The sequence below is a fragment of the Nannobrachium achirus genome (genome assembly GCF_963921795.1).
Source record: "Nannobrachium achirus genome assembly, chromosome: 4".
Lineage (NCBI taxonomy): Eukaryota > Metazoa > Chordata > Actinopteri > Myctophiformes > Myctophidae > Nannobrachium > Nannobrachium achirus.
The window spans coordinates 42,683,235-42,706,678 of NC_137813.1; the positions used below are offsets into that span (position 1 = coordinate 42,683,235).

Below are 23,444 nucleotides of genomic sequence, written 5' to 3' on the forward strand. Positions count from 1 at the left end.
TAACGGCTACAGAGATACTGTGTACCGATCTGCATGATTTTTGGACATCATCTGTAACAGGACATGTTGCCTCATGCTAGATGCAGAATAGATATGCCTCATGCTAGATGCAGAATAGATAGTAGATACACCAGAAAAATGCTAATATACAGCATACGATTTGTGAAAGTGACAAACGGGCTTCACAGTTATGTCAGGTGTGTTCATATGCTATTTGTGATGCGATTTCAGATCAATTGCTCCAGCCACTGAGGAGAAACACTGTTACAGACGGACACTCAGACAGACGGACGGACGGACGGACATTCGGAAAATTATATGTTTGATATGAGTTAAATAGGGCCTCAATTGAAATAAGCCACTGGCTTTTTTGTGTGTACCTTGTCAACTAAAAGGATACCCATACTTACCTCCCCTTTTCCACTGTAAATATATTTTATTTATTTTTTCTTTCTTTTATTTTTCTTCTTTGACTGTTATTTTTTTTCTTTTGCTATTGATGATTGATTGATGCATAGTAGCCTACTGTGTTCTATCCGTCTGTCATTCAATGTTATATGAGATACAAAAGGTTTCCTGTGTAAATAAGCCGAAAAGCTTACTAGGATCTCCTTTTAGTTGACCTTGTGAACTGTACTGTCATGAAACTGTGCCTTTTCCTATGCAAACTTCTAAGTCAATCAATCAATCAATCAATTCCATTTTGCTTTGCTTTTGGGTTGTCTCTTTCCAGTAGCCTAGGCTTATGTCCGGACAGTAGCTTTCTTTGTTTTTGTGAAATTTCAGGTTGGCCACCCCTCACTATAATTGTTTCAGATACAAGACAGTAAAACTTAAAATGGTTGATTTGTTTAATACAACACATAAGAGGAAAATGTGACAATTTTATAACAATCAATATGCCTACAAGCATTGGTTCTCAAAGTGGGGTCCTTGAGCGAGTTCCAGGGGGTCCCCAGCTAAATAATAGATAGTCAGGATTCAGGAACCAAATGGACCCTTACGGGTCTGTAACTCTAAGAGAGTAGGCTACAAATGTATTGTATATTTGTATATTGAGGTCCCAGAGATATAAATGCCATTAAATGGGGGTCCGTACCGTACTGTAGCCTTGTGGATGTCAAACTAGGGTCTTTGAAATTAAAATGGTTAAGAATCACTGCGAGCCTTAAACATAATTATTCTCTTATGGGGGTCCCTGGCAAATATTTTCAAATGGGGGTGTGCGGGCTAATAAGTGTCAATTTGGGGGTCCCTCCCTGGCTGCTGCCTGCTGTCATATCTTTTGAAATGGGGGTCTGCACTGCAGGATAATAAGTGTCAATTTGGGGCCTTGGGGGTCCTTGACCTGAAAAAGTTGGAGAACCACTAGTCACATTTCAACTGCACTTTCCTGCAATACCAGTCGGGGCAGCAATGCAGCTGAGATGCGTGTACACTGCCCTGAAATGTCATGAGAAGAAAAGGGAGAAGCGCGGCCTTTAGCGACAGAAGCAGCACGTCTACATTAACATTAGCTACAACACTTTGAGCTAAAAGACGATTTGCGCCCAGTTTTCCCTACAGATAGCAGCGCATGTTACAACGGCACACTATCAGACACTGCGATCCATTCATGTAAGTATGCGATTCTGGCCGTTTGTGGCCCGCTGGTGTCATTTCTGACAGTCGGCCGGGCCATTGTTTGCGTTGTGACTAACTTGGGAGAAGAAAGACAGACAGACAAACATGCCTTCGCTTTGTTTAACGTTACTTCCTAGAACAGCAAGAACACATTGCGAGGCAGGAAACGGGTGCGCCGGAATAAATAACCTGTCAATCGAATTTATCACAAATCATCTATCATTATGATCAGAGATGGATCTGTGTTTTTAATTAACGAAGACGGTTCACATGATTGTCTTCGTCGCAGAGCAGCTAACATCAGCCCTAAATTAACATATACTTCGACTCGTCGTGCGAGCATAGCTCTGGTTCATAACGTGTGAAGGAGTTCTCTTTAAAAGCTATGTCACCGACGATCCCTTGCGCCCGCAGGAAAGGCTGCGCACCATCTCGTCTGTAGTCAAAATAAAAAATACAGTTTCGCTCACCAAAACAAAGACGGTTTTAGGGAGTTGAAAGCCTACTTTCATTAGTGGGAACACTCTGAGCCCCCCACCTCACGTCTAAAATGCGTTTGTTTAGCCAGAAAAGAGAATATTTCACCCGAAGGCAAAATCTGGTCAATTGAATTTTCTATTGACAAGATCTGTAGAGGGCGCAGTGGAGTAGCTAAAACCCCCTGTGAAATATTTTATTTTCTGGCCAAAAGGTGTATTTTAGACGTGAGATGGGGGGCTCGGAGTGTTCCCACTAGATAAAGTAGGCTTTCAACATCTTAGAACAGTCTTTGTTTTGGCGAGTAGCGAAAGTGTATTTTTTCTTTTTACCACAGACGAGTGGCTGACCAGTCTGGGCTACCGCGGCTTTGAGAACAAGGGCTCATCTGTAACGTAGCATATGGACCAGAGCTAGCGTGAGCCCCACTGCCCACTGTGCCCAGCTGCTGCACTGAAGGGGGGAAACGCCAAGCGCTTTTAACAGAAATAACGTTTTTCTTTATCTCTGATTCAAAATACCTATTATGTTGTTGTGGGGCTCGCTCGGCGAACATACGTTATTACAAATACATATAAATAAATAAACGGGGGTAGGCGAAGGAAGGGGAAGCTAATGATATAGCATTTAGCATGTTAGCTATCAGGAAGGGGCAACGTTTGATAAGGAAATGATGGTAACGTCGTTAACGTTACTTTGATGATTAGTCATTTCGCTGGACGTTAGAACACGTGTTCATAGTTCATATTGTCCAAGCGGGGTAACGTCTCTTTAGCCGTTACCGTTTAACACGTGTGTTTAAGTTAACTGACATGTACTGTCACTGCTGTGCTGGAGCCTTCAAGAGGACGTTCTTGAAACTTGCATAAACGTTTAAAACAGATATTTTATGTATTTTGTTTTAAGTTATTGGTTCGTTAGTGAGAAATTAAATATATCACATACTTTCGCTTCTCCTCTTGTAAATTATTGGGAAATGTCGTCACTGTCTACTCAATGAATGCGGAAGCAGAGACTATCAAGACTCATCATGTCATGTTGGGATTTAAACCGTGTTGTAAATATTATCTTCAGTAAGTTTTGTTGGTAGTTATAGTTTAACTCCGAGTCTGATAGTAGCTAACGGGTCAATTTGGCTACATTTATACACTCTTAAGTTACTAATATCAAATGTTGTGTGCACCAGTAGTTTTCAAACAACTACAATGAAACCATTGTAAATATGCAACAACATCCCCAGTGCTTAAATTAGTGGTTCTCAAACGAACCCCAAAATGGTATTATTAGGACAAAGATTTTGTGCCAGGACCCCATATTAGATGTTCTATGTTGCGGATTTGATTTAGTACAGAATTCTGTATCTGTCTACTCTATACTATATTGTATCACACTGTGCTGCATTTTGTAGATGAGAGAACGCAGAGTGAAACCTCTACGATCTGATAAGTCATTCTTTACTGTCTTTGTCATTGTCTTTTCTTGTCACTGTCAAAATGAACAGTTTGATGTCACTTGCTAGAAGTTAGCAACATCAATTGTTAATTTTGCAGGGAAACCTCAAAGACCAATTTGGTTACATTTCTGTATGTAAACAAACCCCACCTTCACATCACTGGATGGGTTAGACAGTCCATAAGTCTTTTGTTAATAACTTGATAAGTTGAAGTTGATAAATTAACATTGAGGATTTTACTTTGGACGGTAGATGGGGGAAGTTTAATTATTCTTTTCCCAAAAGACAATGACTGTTGTTTTTATGTCAATATTGTAGGTACTGACTCCCAGGACCTGATATCAACACGCGAACATGTCTGGAGCGTGTCAGGACAGACGGAGTCGCTGGCATGAGATTCAGAAAGGACTACAGTTCATTCAGTAAGTTGCCTTCTTCAATGTGGCTTTTCACCTGTTTACGTTCACACAGTAAAATCCTCAGTTCAGTCAGTGTTCATTTTACTCTGAGAGAGTACAAAAAATGTAACCATATGGGTTACATTTGGTTATTCTCTTTGGTTGGGTGATTACACTCTAAAAAATTACAAATGGATACATTAACACAGAGGATTTCACTGTGCAGTTATAACCTAATTTGATTTGTGAGCAAAAATTGGGGATCCTTATTTATTAAGTTGTGACTTATAATAGATCTTTTTCACAGCAGACATTTTGACACACTATAGATTTGATAGGTAAACACATCTGAAGCCAATGACATTAGCTGGTGGTCCATTTTCATTTGTTTACTGTTGGGGTTTCTGTGTGCTAGCATGAAGTTAACAGTACATGAGTTGACCATGCAGACTATTTATTTCTAGCATCAGTAAAGACAGCCTCTAAATTGGCAACATAGAATCAACAAAGTATTCATCAGCAGAATTGGGCAGGTGTTCTGGAAGTTATGGCATCTTATTTAGATCACGTTTGCAGTATGGGTTCCAGGCTTAGTTAGATGGATCATTAGCCTACACTGAGACTGTACTTGAAACAGACGAAACATGGCACTTGTTGTCAAGGGAATGCTTTCCTGAACCAATTTTCAGATTTACAAGCCTAATAGCCTAGGGCTAGGTCAACAGGTTATGCTTTGTTTTTGTTCTGTTTTATACCGAGATGTACTATAACTGTTTGATGGTTTCTGATCAGAACCACTAAATCTTGTAGAAGGAAAATGATGTACTCGGCTACATTCAGATTGTATCTTATCACAAATAACATTTAAATACAGAGGACATTCTGATGCATATTGTATGCAACTATGCAAGATGTGTTAAAGTGACACAATTGGTGCATGCATTACTAACTGTCAATCCCTGAGAAATTATCATGAGATAAACATGGATCATCATTTTACAACATAAGCTGTGAGAGACAATTGTCAGATGTATTAATGAAGAAAAGAGCATAATATTGGGGTTTTAAGATGTCATTGCAGGGCATGACATTAAGGCTTGTTCTGTTGTCTGGGACAGCTAATAAATCTTTATGGACAAGTTAGTTAAAGGTGTACTTGTCCGTTGGACAAGTTCAGTGTGTCACTTGGTGCTGTGCTGCGAGCTTGAACATCTGCTATTTTTGAACATTTTTGAAAAAAGTGTGAGAACTACTGATTTTAGAAGTAATTTGTAAAATCGGCCTCAGGTCTTAATGGATTTAATGGGCCACAGAGAAGGCCTCCTTAGTCATTAGGAATCTGTACAAAGGAACAGGTTCTGTGAATTTCTATAGTCCTGAGTTTCCAGATGGTGGCTTTTAGTTTCTTCTTCTGATTCACTTCTCATATAGGACGGGGGCCAATTCTGAAATTGGCACAAATTGGTACCACCCAAGGTGACGTACGTTTTTTACATTTTCGTCTTCGTACATGTCTCTAGTTTACATTTTGGTATGATAACCCTTTCTGAGACCCAGCTTAATTGATGTTATCAGCCGCTAGAGTCGGTCTCCCATCGACTTTCTATACAGGAGGAAAATACCCAGAAAAGTTTTTTTTTCTGGGTATTTAAGTGGGATGTGAGGGGTCTAACTAGGGGTTTGTCATGATGCTGAATCCATTGCAGGCATTTGTTTTGCACAAAAAACATTCCGTGGGCTAGAAATGGCCTCAGAAAACAATACACGTATGGGTGAGTATTCATGTTAGCCGGAGGCCTTAGGGTTTTTTTTCTCGTGCTAATCAGTCTAAAAGTGCAAAATTTTGCACAGATGTAGCTCCAGGGCATGCTCTAATGATTTAGATAGGGCGCCCGAGTCGGCGACCTTCGGGGTCACCACAGCACCTACAGAACTCTGAAAAGTGATGACTCATCACTTTTCATCACTAAAGTCGATGGGAGCCCAACTTGATTTGGCCGCTGTGGCGACCCCGAATGTCGCAGACTCGGGCGCCCTAGCTAAATCATTAGAGCATGCCCTGAGCTACATCTGTGCAAAATGTTGCACTTTTAGACTGATTAGCACGAGAAAAAACATGAATACTCACCCATACGTGTATTGTTTTCTGAGGCCATTTCTAGCCCACGGAATGTTTTTTGTGCAAAACAAATGCCTGCAATGGATTCAGCATCATGACAAACCCCTAGTTAGACCCCTCACATCCCACTTAAATACCCAGAAAAAAAAACTTTTCTGGGTATTTTCCTCCTGTATAGAAAGTCGATGGGAGACCGACTCTAGCGGCTGATAACATCAATTAAGCTGGGTCTCAGAAAGGGTTATCATACCAAAATGTAAACTAGAGACATGTAGGAAGTCAAAAATGTAAAAAATGTACGGTCACCTTGGGTGGTACCATTTTGTGCCAATTTCAGAATTGGCCCCCGTCCTAATAGCTTTGTTTGATTGGTGCAGCAGACAGACAATGTTCCGGGAACACACATGAAGGTGTCATTAGTGCTTCTGGTTCAAACACGTTGCCACGTGGAAAACCAAGAGTAGCCTACAGTTATACAGGGGTCATCCTTACAGGCATTGACACTAAGGCTTGCCCACCTGCCCCTGGAAGGTAAATAAAACTCTTGGGCAGGTGAAGTTTACTTTCAGGTTGCCCGACCGGGCAAGTGCTCATTTGAGAGGGAACGCAACAACTGTCTATAAACACCAGATATCTGTCTAAACACCTGAACGTGGACAGAGCCGTCTTCTGGTCTGTGGAATGTAAAATAAGAACACTGTTTACCTATAATGTGCTGTTTTCACCGTTGCTACACTTAAAAATATAAAATAACAAGTGTGAACCCATACCCATTTTTTATCACACAGCCCCAGAAAGTAAAAAAAAAAGATATGTGTTAAATTGAACAGTAATTCAATTCATTTTACCTATCATTTTATAATGGACGAGTTTGGGCAAGTGGGCATGACCTTTGGGCAAGTAGAACATGACCTGTACTTGCCCGACGGGCAAGTGTCAATGAGACCTTAGTGTCAACCCCTGTCCTTATGTTCCCCAGGTTCTATATTCTCCCCTTACCTTAGGGTTAGGGAGGAACATGGAACCTGAGGAACCCGTTATGGCCAGAGTCTACTGAAAGCATTATGTTGGGTCTGACTTTCCTGTTTTGTATTTCTTGAAAGAATCTTCATTTTTGGGGAGAGAGAAAAAAACCAAGATGCACATACTGTACTGTATTTCTCAATGGTGGTTATTGTATTGTCACAGTAAGATCGCTAAGTTTAAACTTCTTTGCATTTAGATCAACCCTGCCTTTTCCTGGAACTCAAGAGCAGTACGAGGTAAGGATAACACATTTCTATTCTTCAGGTGAAAGCTCTATATTCTGATAGTAATCATTACTATACATAGTGTTTATTCAGTGGTCTCCCCATCTCTCGAGATGGGCTACAAATGTCATCCAGTCAGGGGAGAGAACTCACAAAGATCATTTTATCAGCTTGTGATCCAGTTCCAATTTTGTCGTCTTGTATTTTATTTCTTTCTCATCATTTCGGTTTTACTTGTTTATCCTGTATGAGTTCTCTCTTGATTGGATGAAGTTGTTGTCCTGACCTGAAAAATGTACACGATTTCAAAGGCAAATCAGTTATTATATGCACGATTTCCAATGTAATATTTTAACACATTATTTTATTTATTCAGGTGTTCATTGAAGACCTTGTGTGGAATCTTTTTGGAGAAGGAAATGATGTGTTTAATGAAGGGGAATGGACAAAATCCATTGAAATGTACACTGAGGCCTTGAGTATCGCAGAATATGCAGATTCTGAAGACATCGCTGTTCCATCAGGACTACTAGAAAAGTTGTATGCAAATCGTGCTGCAGCATACTTGAATATTGTACCGGTAAGGAAATTGTGATTGCACATATACACATGCCGATCCTACGAGATGAAAGGATGTTGTTACTAACCATAACGTACAGTATGGCAATGAAGTGTTATTCTGTGTTTCTATAGTTTTCCCTCAGTTGATGTTATCATAATTAAATGTCTGTTCTACTACATCTACACTACAGTATCTAATAATAATGATAATAATAATAATAACAATATCAATGAATGGTTAGGCAGTAACATTATCTGAAAGGGGGGAAGAAAACTACATTCTGTTTAGTCACTGTCTCCAAAAATGTGTTCGTTACATGCTACATCATAGCTTCCATACCTTTCCTGTCCCACAATATATTTCAAACCACATGACACCATTCAATTATGTTGTGAACAGGTAGAACAATTACACCGTCATTTTAATTTATTTCCCCTAGGGGATCTATGACCAGGCATTAGAAGACTGTGAAAAGGCACTTCAGTTGAATGAAGGAAACTACAAAGCATTGTACAGAAAAGCAAAGTCCTTGAAGGAACTGGGGAGACATCAAGAGGCCTATGAGGCTGTTGCCAAGTGTTCTCTAGGAGTGCCTCAGGTGAGAGATGTGATTTGTTACCCTACACATGCCACAAGGTTATTTCAGTTGAACATACTGTATGTCATGTGCATATCCAGTTTTCAAAGCGCTTTGGTTAACTTAAAGCATACACTTCGTACGCCCGATGATGCAAAATGACATGTTTTACGTTATCGCTTTGTGGCGTCAACATTACATAAAGTTCATATCAGAACTATTAAATGTAGGTTCACAATCTGTTTCCCTTTAATGTATTTTCCTATATACAGGGAACCATGGTTCCATACAATAATTAACAAGCACATGATTCCGGATGAGCCACGAGTCATGACCATGTCTCAGTTTACACTCGAGCTACTGACAGAGATGTCACTTGATTTTGATATTTTCTAACCAAAAGTTGATGATCTCTTAGGGCAGCCAACTGATCATTTTCACCAACTTTATTGAAAATCCACACAACCATTCAGACCACGACCTTGATAGTACCTGTACCTTTTCAAATAATCATCTCTGTGGGGCAGCCTGCCTCATCAGTTGAACTGAAAATTTCCCTTCCATTCATGCTAAACTCACACAGAAAATTGAAGACAATTAACAGAAGATTTGTGACATGGAGTCGTTCAGTTAGTTATTGTGGCCACAAGAATGACAGTGTAGCTCCTGCACCATCTAAGTAAGAAAATAACACATTTTTGGTAACATTTTAAGGGTTGCACCAGCTGAATATAGTGAAGTTATAACTCAAATCTTACATCTAGTCTGTAGTAGGTGTACATCTTTCATGGTGCGTCATTTGGATAGCTTGCTGGATGTGGAAAAGTGAATCCTACCAGCTGTTTTGCATCAGCACCACATTCTCTGTGACTGATTACACCCCGTAGAAATGGATGACGACAGATTTATACTTGCACTTTCGTTATTCATGATCGGAGATACTAAGCATTACTAACCTGCTGGCCTGGCAGAGACAATTGTGCACAAGATGTCTTTCCCCTCCGTGAGACCTAATGCATCCCTGCACAAGATGCAGTTATTGATGATTTGTTTATTAAAAACAAACACAAATTGACTCTCTCTTCTCCTGTGTGTAACATGAAGCGACCGTAGGCCTACAGCAAAATGATATAACTTTAGTTTAGTTTATAAAACCGAGTCATCCATCTAAAACAAAAGTAAAATAACCACAATAATACATTAGATAATAATTAAGGTGTGGTGGAGGGGAAATGCTGTTTAGTAATTAAAAAAATGATCAGTAATACTCTTTTTGAACAGAAATAAACAAGCTCTTGAATAGAATCTGAGCTCAAGGTCTGTTCCTAGATAAGGAGAAAAACAGCGTGAACCCCATGGGCATGCCCAGGCGGGTTCCTCACCTGTGAACCTGTCACTGACTCTAAATATGTCTGAAAGCATTCTTCAGACAACAACCCCCAATTGTCTATTTGGACATTATAGCCCAGTGGTTCTCAAACCTTTTAATTTCAAGGACCCCCAGTGTGGTAATAACTCAGTATTGTCTTAAGTATTTTTAACAATACCAAATAAAAAAAGTTTTTGTTTCCCTAGGATCCCAATGTCATACAATTGACTCAGGACCTTGCCAAATTGCTGGGATTGAAAATCCGTAAAGCTTATGTTAGGAGTAAGGTATGTATAGTATGTCTTTGATTAAAGGTGCTGCAAGTGATTGTTTTGGTTTAAATGTTAAAGCTCAATTTCATTGTCTTCCAATTCAAATTCTCATTTCTTTGTTTCATCACCTGTCTATCCTGTATCCTTTGTGGTTTTTCTCTCCTGATTGAAAAAGAAAACTGTCCTGACCAGAACATTAATTTTCTGTGTACTAAGAAGCTGTAGAGATTAATTGTTTTATTCTATAAGATTTTTATAGAATAGATCTTTTTATTTATTTAATTAATTAAAATTAAAAAGTTTTACAGCATACGATCTGAATTTAAGACTAAATGGGCATAACACTTACGGTAGTGTGTCACTGTGCCCTGACAGTGTCGATCCTTTTTTCCTCTAACAGCCTGCCTTGAATGTCTTGAATGATTCAAGTTATTCAGAAACATCAGGGTCATCTCCTGGGTCTGCTTCTGTGGATGATATAGAAATAGGTAAGCCATCACTTGCTTAAAGACAATTACTTTTAAGTCAAAGGCCAATTCTAACCACCTTCATCATGTTTTAGATGTTTCTAGGGTGTCTCAGGAAAGTGGGATTTTACTACCAGTCCAATCTCCAGTAGCACTGAACTCTCCTTCGAATGACAAAGTGGTGGATGAACTTCCTCCCAGCAATATCTCTTCTGTACCTCCAAATGAGGCCTGCAACTTCGAGCCTGTTCCAGTGCCTGTGTCTGTGCCTATGCCTAAGACGGTGTCTCCTTGTATGCCCACACTGGTCAATGGGTCTAGAGCAAGCACATCCTACCCTATGCCTGAATCCCATCAAGATTTTGAAGCTGATATCATTGGTGATATCATTGGCGATGACCTTGATGATCTACTAGACCTAGCAGGCCCCCCAGAATCTGCCATGGTTAGTGCATAAAATAATGTAGGACTACGATCTTGTGCTTGTTTGAGGGCCAGCTTATTCTTGCAGCGTGAAAATCAGTTGACCCTTGCTTTGGCCCATACCTGAAATATGACTGTTGTTTATTTTCCTTCAGGACATACCCACAATGAAGGGGCCTATTCCTTTGCCAACCAGTATTGCCTCAGGCAATTCCATGCCAAGTCCATTCTACATGCCTTCTCATATGAACCAATATCTCAACATGACGCAGCCGTGTACTGTTAATCTGCCTCCTATATTTCACAAGTCTGGGACAAGTGTATATTTAGGCGCAGACACGTTGGATTCATTCACCTCACCCGAATCATTCACCTCACCCATGGATTCATTGGATAGGCTTTCCATATCGGAGTATCCAAGAGGTAAGCTTATGAAGCATTCTACATAGTTACTTGGTATTGTATGTGTTTTAATGTGCAGTCCATTTTTTTTTATGTACAATCCATAGTCAATCAATTGTTTTTCTCTTAAGTGAACTGTAATTGTTAATGATGCAATTTAACCCTATTCATGTTTTAGAATAAAACATTTGATCATTTTGTCTGGTTGATTCATATATATTGTATATTTTACATCAACTGAAACATTTCGTTTGTTTCCCTTCCCAGAATATGGTCAGCATTCCTTCATTACACAGGTACGTACACTACATGCAAAATAATTGTGATTACCTCAAATAATTGCGATTAGACGATTATGTAATAGTTGTGACAGCCCTAGCCTCTATATACATTCATAGCAATATATGTTCCTAATTAAGAATCAAATGGCCTCTATATACATTCATGGTAATATATTATGTATATCTTCCGAAATTGTTTGTCTCTCAGGTCAACAACCATGTCCATGATAGCCCCATGGGAATGGCTGTAGGTATGCCCAATAACCCAGCCCTTCCTCCAGCTGTGGACTTGGCAAAAAATCCTTTAGCAGAAACCCATCAATTCAGACAAGCATGTTCGCAATGCTTCGTCAAATCTGGTGAGAAATGGTTTGATAACTTTACAGTACCACTGCTGTCTGACTTTAAAAAATATTGTCCAGTGGCTAATGTGTTTGATCTCTACAGGGCCCGGGATGTTAGACTACACACTAAATACTGAAGAGCACAAATGCAAGAAGGATGCTTTACTTGGTAGAATCAAACATCTACCAGACAAATCTTGGAAGCTAATCCGACCCAGACCAACGAGAAACCAATATGTTGGACCCTATTACCTGTGCAAGGGTAACTATATTATTATTTCTGAACTCATAATTGTTTGTCGGGGTCCCCTTTTTCTCGTGCCCCCGGAGGACCGGAAGTTCAACAGTGCGTTGGCGAGATGGAAGCTAAATTCCAATACTTAACTTCATCCTCGCATCAATTTCCTTGTGCCTTAACCCTGATGATTTGAACAAAATCCATAAAATCTTTGCCTCAATGGCTGCAGTTTTCCTCGTAGTGCGGAGGAGGAAGGCTTAGAATGTGTACTTCTAAAATACAGTATATAGAAAGTAAGAAGCCATGTGGCCCGTAGCATCTCCTGTTTCTGTAGCATGAGGCAGTGTGATTAAGTTAACAAATGAAAGCAGTGAAGAAATAATGAAAAGATATTTCATGAACAAAAACTCCCGCACTCTGCTCTTGCACAGCTGCTCATCTTTATTTCAATTGACAGACGTTTCGGTCCCCCTGGACCTCCTTCAAGAGTGTGAAGAAGACACTCTTGAAGCAAGAGCAGAGTGTGGGAGTTTTTGTTCATGAAATATCTTTTCATGATTAATTCAGTGTTCGTTGTCAGACGCACCTGCACCTGAATCCAGTGGATGCTGAGTGCCTAGAGCAGGGAGGCATTAGTCTTTGGTTGGTTAAAATGTGTACCTTTCCTTCTTTTTAAATACTAGCCCTTACCCGTTCAAAGATATGAGCTCCGAAATGATGTGCAGTGTGTGGGTTATGGGATGTGCACTGTGCACACAGTATATGAGGGATGGAAAGTAACTTTAACTGGTGCTTGCATGCTAATATGTAGGAGCATCAATGTAAGAAATACCCGTTCCATTTAACGGCTACAGAGATACTGTGTACCGATCTGCATGATCTGTAACAGGGCCAGAACCCCCCTGTGTGTGTGTGTGTGTGTGTGTGTGGGTTTGTGTGTGATTGTGCATGGCCTGAACAACAGCGCCCCTCCCTTAACATGTGTGGTCACAAAAGGTACTGTAGGCTAAATAGATATAGATACACCATAAAAATGCTAATATACAGCATACGATTTGTGAAAGTGACAAACGGGCTTCACAGTTATGTCAGGTGTGTTCATATGGTAATGGTGATGCGATTTCAGATCAATTGCTCCAGCCACTGAGGAGAAACGCTGTTTCAGACACTCACTCAGACATCTCCAAAATTATAGTATAGATATACTGCAGGGCTTCCCAAACTTTTTTGGCTTGGGGCACCCCTATATACCCTTTTCTTCTTTTTTTTTTTTCATCCGAGGCACCCCTAAATTATATTCATAATTTTCACTCTCAGAACCTTATATTTATAGCATATTTTAGAGATTATGTTGTGAGGAAAGCGCTGAGATAATGGACATTTTGGTTAGAACTGACTGAAAATAACTTTATACTTTTAAAATATAACGTATAAATATATACATCTAAAATGACACTAAATATTTTTTTAAGAGTCCAAATAAATTCCAAAAATTATCAAATTATCTCGCGGCACCCTAGGGTGCCCCGTCAACCACTTTGAAAACCCCTGATATACTGTACTCATAGTTTTTGTTGTGTGTAAGAAATGTTTACAGCCAATCGTACTCAATACTCGCCTCTAGTTGCTGTGATTAGCTCAGACGCACAGAGAATAGGATGGTGTGCAGTGCATGTTAATATTAGAATATGACCAGATCAAACATTTTGTAGGCCCTTTGAAGTATGCTACACAGTGCGGCTTTGGGTTCCCATCTCCCAGACGATGTAGTTTCACTTTCCATCCCATAGCCCGAGGAGACGGTCCACTGCAGTATCCAATAACTAAATGGATAGCATTTATTTCTTACATCACTCGTTGACAGGAGACGGCTACAAAAAATACATACAGGCTGTGAACGCGCAACAACAAAAAACGACATTGTCTACCAATTCACTTTATTTTTCTGAAGTTTATTACCATTTCAACTATGTTCATAACTTGAAGTTATTGGCCCTTAAGACCAGGTGACTTAACCAACAGGTTTCCAGTTTTCCTTGGCAGTATCTGTTGGCAGTATTTCAGGTTATCAAGCAAGTGGAAAAAAATTAAAAGGAAATCGACTTATTTTCCTAGTATTTCAGATTTTGTTACACATTTTGGAACCATGTTTTGACTCTTTTAAGCTATTACTACTGTTGCTACTCCTATGATTTGCTCTAGTTAAGGGCATCGGCTAATAAATACAACATTTTAAAAGATATTGAATATTTTATTGCAGAAGTGTCCATTGGACAAGAGTGCCTATATCCTGGCCACTGCACATTTGCATATTGCCAGGAGGAGATTGATGTTTGGACCCTGGAGCGAAAAGGATTTCTCTACAGGGATTTGCTGTTCGATCCCTTTGGGCCCAACTATAGTGCCAAGTTGACCGTCCCCAAGGTCCTACAAGAACACCGTGGGATATTCATGTTTCTCTGCAGAGTGAGTGATCTCCTCTTTGTGTAGCATGTTGCATTTGTGACTTCCCCCAATTAGTGCAATTGATAGGATGTGTAGTAACCTTTTACCAGATGTGTATTTATCTATATGTTTAGTTTTAATGCCTTGTTGATCTGGGTTTACTCGTATGGAAATACAATATATTTTCATCCTGGGGAAAATGTACTAGGTCTTATGTCCCTGTAAACGTATGACTAATTATTTATACTTCTTGTCCAAAATTGCAACTTCTAAAATGATGTCTGTCAACAGGTGTGTTTTGATCACAAGCCCAGAATAATCAGCAAGCCCAACAAGGCCAACCCCACTGTTTGCTCTCATCCAGTGACGAAGCATGACTTTGAAGATAATAAGTAAGCAATGTAACATTTTTAGATTCTAACCCCAAGTTGTTTGGTTTATTGTGAAGATAACCTGATGCTCTTTTTCATTCAGGCAAAACGTAACTATAATATATAAACGTTCTACTTTTTTTTCAGGTGCCTGGTCCACATTTTAGAGGAAACCACAGTGCGTTACTCTAAAATTAGACCCTTGCATCCACAGTGCCAGCTGGACCTTTGTCGTCACGAGGTGCGCTTTGGCTGTGTGAGAGAAGATGATTGTTTCTTTGCCCACAGCCTGATTGAGTTGAAGGTCTGGATGATGCAACGGGACATGGGTAAGACGGTTGTTGTGCTGCATTTAAATCAGTGAGGTTGTGTTACTTGTTGATTGTTTATTTTTGTATTGTCTTTTCATTAACTTTGACTGTGTCTTTGTATAGGCATCACGTTTGAAAATATTGTACAAGAAGCACGGAAGTTTTTGAGTACAAATACCTTGCCAGGAGGCCAGGTAAATTTGACTTCACATTCTTGTTGGCTGCATCATTTTGCTACATATTCTACTTGCCTTACTCCTCCTCATGTTTTGGCTGTGGCAACTGCATGTAAAACACTGCATAATTATAAATGCTGCACTTCAAGTGAAAAGCATGCTAATGCACAAAAGCATTATCCGATGGTCTCTTTTCTGCTCACCATCTTACATAGAAAAACGCAAAGTACTGTGGATAAAAACTGTTCTGTAGGGTCTGTTACCGAACTCCTTTTTACTGTACATCTTAACCTGACAGAGTTATGTCAGTACTACTGTGCTAAATTTCGGGTTAATCTTTTTAATCAAAATGAATGGCTCGCTGTGTTGTTGGTTACTAGTATCTTGCATGACTCACTCATACCAAAATTTAACATTTGCCCCGTAAAAAAACTAACAAACAAACAAACAAAAAAAAACATATATAATATATAAAGTGTCATAAACCTCCTTGCCAAGAATATTGGTAAATAAACGTTTTACATTTCAAGGACCCCTATTTTATGGGCGTGCTAAAATACGAAAATTGAGGCGCAAAAGTGTGCTACTGTATTTATAAACACAAACACCTTGATTTGACTTGTTAATTCTACAGTCATGGTATGTTTTGTAATTGGATAATAAGTGTAATGTCTCAAGTGAAAATGATACTAATTTAATAAAAACAGAAGTTATGTTGTAAAAGGATAAAGAAAATAAAGAACCTATAGAGGTACTACTGGGTGCCAGTACCAAATTCTGGGTATTGGTTAGAATGTGAGCGGTACCCAGCCCTATTGTTTTTCTTTTTAGATTTGGCTACATCTGTTCCAGTCTATATCCATCACTTCTATTATTATTGTGTTGATGTTGGCAAATTCTGAATTCACAGAGGAAGTTTGGACCGGCGCATCTGAAAATGATGTTTGTTTGTGGACTGTGTTGGAGAAATGGCCAACTCTCTGAAGCAGACAAGAACAAGAAGTATTGTACAGCCAAGGCCAGACACACGTGAGTATTTACATGTCTCCAGATCGTGAGGGGAAATGGTAACCTTTTCTTTACATGGCTGTCTGAATCACTCTGACTTGTCCATATTTAGATATTTAGATGGCCTTGTTCCCACCTGGCCAGGAGATGCATATGACTTTTTGGGAAACTGTGTGGTGGTCAAGCCATTCACTGTGCGAGATGCACATTTAAAATAATTTTGACTTATTGATTTTTTAATTTTTTGCAAAAACATCCAAAAACTCGGGCGTGCAGCGTCAGAGAACGGGAATAACTCTGGGAAACTCGTGATAGAGTAGACAGTGAGTTAATAAAAACATGCTAATGAAAAGCTGTGCCAAAGATCACAAGTGAGCGTAGGAAGAGTGATACAGTACATAATGCACTGAATGGTCATAGCAGATTTTGCCTTTGCAGTCTAATGTACAAGGTGTATGATTGGTGCGCTCACATAATATAACTGTTTGCCTTTTGTTCCCTCCATTCATTGATGCGTTCTACAGAAAGTGAACCTGACCATGTGGTAGTGGTGGTTATGGATATTTGCAGTTGCTTAGGAGCAAATTTGTTTTCTGCAATACAGTCGACCCTTCCTCCGCTGTAGTTCTACCATGGGAAGGACAGCCTCCCCATCAATGCAGTAGGCTCTGTGCATAACTGTAGACCCGGTTTCCTGAAAGCAGCATACCTGGTTCCGCTTCAGTGTTTCCCATAGCTTCATCTGATTGGTGTGGCAGCAGATTTAAACTGAAACACATAACCGGTTTAAATCTGCTACCACTCCAATCAGGTGCAGCTATGGGAATCTGAACCAACCACGGCATGCCACCTTTGAGAAACCGGGACTACAGTTCTTGCAACCCCTGATGTAGCCGGTTCCAGAACCTACTTGGGGTCAGGGTTTTGTCTTGGCGATGGTTCAAAACTTGCAAAGTGCTGGGGCCCTTTTTACTAGTGCAACCCCTTCTTGCCACTGGAGTGTGCTCAAATATACTGTGGCGCACACTCTGTAGACCCTGCTTTTACAGATAACTCTTTATTTAGCAGCTATATGCATTAAAATAAGTGATGGACCTCGACATCATTAGAGAATTGTTCTTTAGGGTTCTTGTTTTTCTGTCTTTCCATTAATTTACAAAGTACATTTGCACAAAATGGATCTGTATTGAACACATCCTGTTAAAAACAACAATGCTGTCTAGGTTTGTCATTAGTGTTGCTACACGTGGAGTTATTAGAATGAACATTGCCATTATGCCATCTGAGTAGCCACCTACAACAACCCTTTAACCCACATACACAAGAGACTTTTTGTAACCAATATAGACAGTCACGAACGGTTTGAATCACAAGCTTGTTAGTAATTTCGAGAATCAGAATCGGGAAACCCCTAGTAAGCAGATGGACGATTTTTCACTCTGAACAAATTGTAACTGTGCCACTTACTTTTTATCATGTAAGCCAATTATCTTCTTGATTGATCACATATGTAACCCTATATCACTTACCTTACCTCTGTCACTCACCTTTTGATGCATCTCAGTAATTCTGTCAGTTAGCTTGCATTGATCTAACATGAAACACTGTCACTTATCATATCATACTGTATTATATAACTTCTGTAGCCTTTGATTAATCTCCTTTTGATTCTCATATGTAACCGTCTGACACTTGCCTTTGTTTCATCTCAGGTGGTCAAAAGACAGACGAGTGGTGCTGGTTAGCTCTATTGAGCGCAAAAAGTGGACAACTGTGAGACCACTTCCAACGAAAAAGCCTGTCCCCTTGCAATTTGAGGTATGTGCATAATGCGTAATACAACACTAAGGTTGCCCACAAAACTCTTTATTTAAAACCTGTTAATTCATGATACTCATAGTGACCAGAAAATATTTCTTTTCCCCCCTCTCTCTCAAGATTTGCATGCATGTGACTGCAGGAAAGAAGTGCCAATACATTGGGAACTGCAGCTTTGCCCATAGTGCAGAGGAAAGAGACCTTTGGACCTACATGAAGGATAACAACAGTGAGTGTGTTATCATATATATGGTCTAAAACGTATTTAATTGGCATGCCATGCTCTGTAGCTTTTATTAAGATTTTGTCACACTGTTTAGGCATTATGATAACTTTGTCATACTGTTTGTCCATCGTTAAGTTCCAGATTTGGACCAGCTTTATGAGCAGTGGCTGCAGTCTCAGAAGCCAGGCTGGAGTGAGGAGACCTCCAATAAGTCTGTTAGGGAGAATGGCAAGCAGATTCTCATGCCCACAGACTACAGTGAAGAAGTGGTAGGAAAAGCTGATTAAATGTATTGTGCACCAAAACATTTTAATTTGACCATATTCACATGGTGGAAATTATTTTACTTAGATTTCCCAACCGCCAGTGCTTTTTTCCCCCTTTTTTTTTGTCTCGGTACAGTATGATACAATAGTTTAAACCACACATGCAAATCACCAATGTGAAGTTTTGCTTAAAGCTCCCATTATACAATATGCAAGTCCGCTCTCCCATGCTTTGTGGCACCTGGCCCCGGCTCCCGTTCCCTTGTCTATTAACTCACCCACCGCTATTTTTAAGACCCTTCTAATGGTCCACACCACCAGGATTTTGCCTACCTTTAACGTGGGCGCGCGCGCGAATCCATTGCACGATGGTTCACCGATTCCATTCACAATACGATCCAGTCACGGTAAGCTACGACGGTAAACAGCCTGCCATTTCCCAAAGCGAAACCGATTGAGCCCAGCGTGGGTGTTGTGTAACATTAAACCGGATGGGATTTCGGCAGACAGGATACAGGCGTCGTTGTCCCGCCCCCCCATTTCCGGTCTGGAACATCCAGATCCGTTTTTTGTGAATAGCGGCCTTCCATAGAGCGCTATGGACGGCGAATCGGCGATCATACTTTTTTGTTTTATAGTTATTAAAGCTAATTGATAACTTGTCATATTCGTCATAAGCAGAGTGGACCCATAAATATAGCTTGTCAAGCTCGTCATAAGCAGTGGATGAGTTAAGACAATTCACACAACCGGACTAAAGCATCTAAAGGGAGAATATTTTTGCTCGGGTCGATACATACAAGACAAGTATTCATCCATTCAGCCAAAATGCTGTTTGGTCATTCTGCTGTTGTGCGGCACATGGCTATAGGTATTCAGATTTTAAAGTGGAAGGGGGAGGTACCAAGATGTTTAAACACATCTGACAGAAGCCTGAGTGTGGAGCCTGAACTCGCATTTACACTGTGGAAGTGTGTGGAAGCGTGTATGCACTCCCCCCACTGCTTACATGAGAGCATATGCAGGTGGAAAGGTTCAACCATAATTTGAAAATGTGTTGTTCATGGTCCTATTTGTAACAGAAGCATAGGTGGGCAGATTAGTCTGTGTTGTCTCAATTAAACCTTTCATGCAGTGCATATTTACAGGCCTTGTGAATGTCAAACATATTTAGCTTGTAGCTTTAAAATGCTGGACCAGCTAGAATAAAACAGCAGTAGGCTACCTTAATTTGATAACTTCATTTGAACTCTGATGTGCTACATATTGTTGTAGATATTTGTATAGCAATAAAGAAGGGACCAAGTACAGACCCCTGGGGGAACCCAGTCAATGAAGTATATATATTAATTTAACTTAAATGAGTGTATTCCTAAAAAACATTATTTTTATGTTTGACAGGCTGGTAATCACTGTTGGCTGTGTGGTAAAAACTGCAACAGTGACAAGCAGTGGCAGCAGCACATCACTTCAGAAAAACACAAAGACAAAGTGTTCAACTCTGAAGATGACCAGAACTGCTGGCAGTATCGTTTTCCCACAGGCACTTTCAGAGTTTGTGAAAGGTAAGTCTGTTGATCGCTAAAGCAGGGGTCTTCAACGTTTTAAGGCCAAGGACCCCTTAGGTGAGAGGGAGATAAAGCAGGGACCACCCCACTACATTTTGTATAAAATTATGTCGCAGATTTTCATTGATTTCATAGTCTATGTTGGATTTGTGTTGATGTATTTTTTCAGACATTTAACCACTTAAATCGTCGATACTTGCACCAAACTTAATGGCCAAAAATAGCAGATCTACAAGCTCTCAACGCCAAAGTTCTCCTCAGAATAGGGATGCGAGGGTTCAATTTGTTCATTGAAAATAATGATCCTATCAAACAAATATTTGGCGGTGCCATGGCGTTGGTCCAAAGGTTCATTAGTCCGAATTTGTTAAGAATACTATGCTTAACCCTAACCTCAGTAACCCTAACTAAATTCGGACTAATGAACCTTCGGACTTATGGGCAGTCCTCTATTTGGCGGCCCCTGTTGAAGACCCCTGCTCTAAAGATTTGCTTCTGGTAACTGATACGATTTTTGGTTGCTTATGTTGTGATTTTTGGTTGCTTATGTTGTTTGTTTATTTCACATTTCTACAGATACCTCAAAAGCACCTGCACGGAGGACAACTTGTGTAAACTGGCACATGGGAACCAGGAACTTAAAGAGTGGATAGAGCGCAGGGAATTCCTTTTGATGAAATTGGCCAAAGCTAGAAAAGACCATCTTTTAGCACCAAATGACAATGACTTTGGTAAATACAGTTTTCTGCTTAAAGACATTAAGTAATGATGGGAAGTTGATAATGGGAAGTTGATATATTCATGTTCACGTGTAGACTATGTTGCAGTGTAAGGCACAAACTGCTGAATTGTGTGAGCTTTGAGGGGCCTCCATGGTATGAAGGGAAATGATCACAAAATTAAAAGCAGGGCAGTTGGGTCAGTCCCTACGAAATGTTCGGGTACTTTGATCAAAGACAAAGGCACATCACTGTCTTGTTAGCAGAAATCATGGGGCATTTCAATTGGTTCAGGATTACCCTAGAAGCTTTGCTATGCATCTTTCAGTAGACTGTCTGAAAATGGCATGAGGAAATACTGGTCAGACATGTTCTAGTATTTACAGCTGATCTGTAATATCATGTTAATTTTAATGAGGCCTATATAGGTTGAGGACTTTCTTTCACCCATCAAAGAAGTTTTAAAAATGGAATACTTTTAGTTCAAAGTTAAGATGTTTGGTTATGTTATTCTACCCTTTTTCCATTTATTTGATAGTGTTACAAATGTAAAGGGCACCAAAACCAAATAAAGATTTGTTTAACTACAGTTGTGTGTATAAAATGACTAAACGTGCATGCTACAGATGATGAAATCAATGACTCAAAATTCATTCTACTTGTGTTTAAGAAGAGAGCACTCCTGCGCATCTTTTTCACTAGCAAATAAAAATGATTTATTGGGAACATGATTTATTTAATTTTTCTTTACACAGATGTTCATTAGTTATCGTCGGAGATAACAAAGATGATCTGATGACGGTCTAAGGCATACATGGGCAACTGGCAGCCCGGGGGCCACATGCGGCCCCCACCTTTACTTAATGCGGCCCGCAGGTTAATACCGGAATACTGATATATTATTGATTTCAGCTGTTACAATTCCAAACATGACCTGCTTTAATTACGTCAGTCTATATTAGTAGCTTAATGACTAGTATAGTAGTACTAAAATGTATTTTTTTTATGTCCAATGTATTTGTATTTATGTTCATAAAGTTAACATGAGTATATCACTAAATATGTTTGAAATGAAATCAAAATGTTAAATTTCAGGATTCCAATTAAAAAATGACAAAATTATTCAGGATTCCAATTCAAAAGAAGCAAAAATAGCCGATCTACAAGCTCAAAACGCATATGAGATACTAGAATGACAAAGTAGGACATAGCAATATGCAATGTGGCCCTCTGGAGTGAAGAAGGAAATATAGTGGCCCTCGCCATCATCAAAGTTGCCCACCCCTGGTCTAAGGAAACATCCCTGATATTTTTATTTGCAAGTGAATGTGTGCACCGTGTGGGAGTCTTTCTAATGATCAGCCGATGGTCCTCTGACACCTGTCGATATGTAGGTGTGACAATGTTTAAGAAATCACTTTCACCTACCCTTGAAGGCTTGCCTATAAATTGATGGCACATTAAAAGGTAATTTGTGATGAGCTGCAACCAGCTTTTGGTCTGCGCTAGAACATTTTGGACTGAGTGGCCTTATACTAGCTGTGTGGTTGCAGCTAAAATTACTTCCCAAATGGTTATTGAATACTGACTTTTATTTTTTTTAGATTTGTTATGGACTTTAATGCCTTTATTGATAAGACAGTAGACTGACAGGAAATGGGGGAAGAGATGAGTGACATGCCGAAAAGGTTGTCCAGATCGGGAATCGAACTGGCGAAGCTGCCAGGCATCAATGCCTATGTGGTATGCGCCTGGCCGGACCAGAAGGCCAGCGGTCACCCACTATTGACTTGTTTCAATCAGTGTAGATGTATAGTTTTTCAATCCTCAGGTCCACTATGTTGTGGATGAGGCCTTTGTTTTTAAACTTCGCTCGCCAGCCTGTTAATCTCTATAATCCACAGGCAAAATCCGAAGACTCCCATACCAGGTATTGGCTCATCAACACTACTCTGAACTCCATGACTTGTAATAACTATCGTTCTCTAAATGGACCACAATAGAAACGAGCTCCTGGGGCTTTTTGTTATCCTTTTAGTATTCAATCAATCTGAACATTTCACTTAACAGTTTAAGTAGGAATACAATAAGTCAACATATAATGGGAGGTCAGTGACCCTCTGCAACCAATATCCAGTAGTCATGTTCTTTTCATTTTCGATCAGCTGCAGGATCAGCTGAAAAGTAGTGATCCTGAACTGCACACTTTAAAGAGTCTAAAAATGTATTCACTTGACAGTTTAATGAATAGGAATAAAGTACGTTGACGATGGGGACAGTG

The 23,444-nt window shown here is 39.8% G+C and overlaps 1 protein-coding gene across 1 annotated transcript; it reads left to right on the plus strand.

Moving 5' to 3' along the window:
- Nucleotides 1–1,478: 1,478 nt before the first annotated feature.
- zc3h7a (zinc finger CCCH-type containing 7A) lies at nt 1,479–21,675 on the plus strand. The gene is made up of 22 exons (XM_080725002.1): nt 1,479–1,617; nt 3,872–3,975; nt 7,293–7,332; nt 7,697–7,900; nt 8,322–8,480; nt 10,035–10,115; nt 10,501–10,588; nt 10,663–11,012; nt 11,146–11,413; nt 11,660–11,688; nt 11,882–12,032; nt 12,121–12,279; nt 14,516–14,721; nt 14,992–15,092; nt 15,219–15,400; nt 15,506–15,576; nt 16,469–16,587; nt 18,279–18,384; nt 18,505–18,613; nt 18,746–18,879; nt 20,278–20,441; nt 21,021–21,675. The coding sequence occupies exons 2-22, from the start codon at nt 3,908–3,910 to the stop codon at nt 21,208–21,210; spliced, it is 2,979 nt and encodes a 992-aa protein (XP_080581128.1). The 5' UTR covers nt 1,479–1,617; nt 3,872–3,907; the 3' UTR covers nt 21,211–21,675.
- Nucleotides 21,676–23,444: the final 1,769 nt, after the last annotated feature.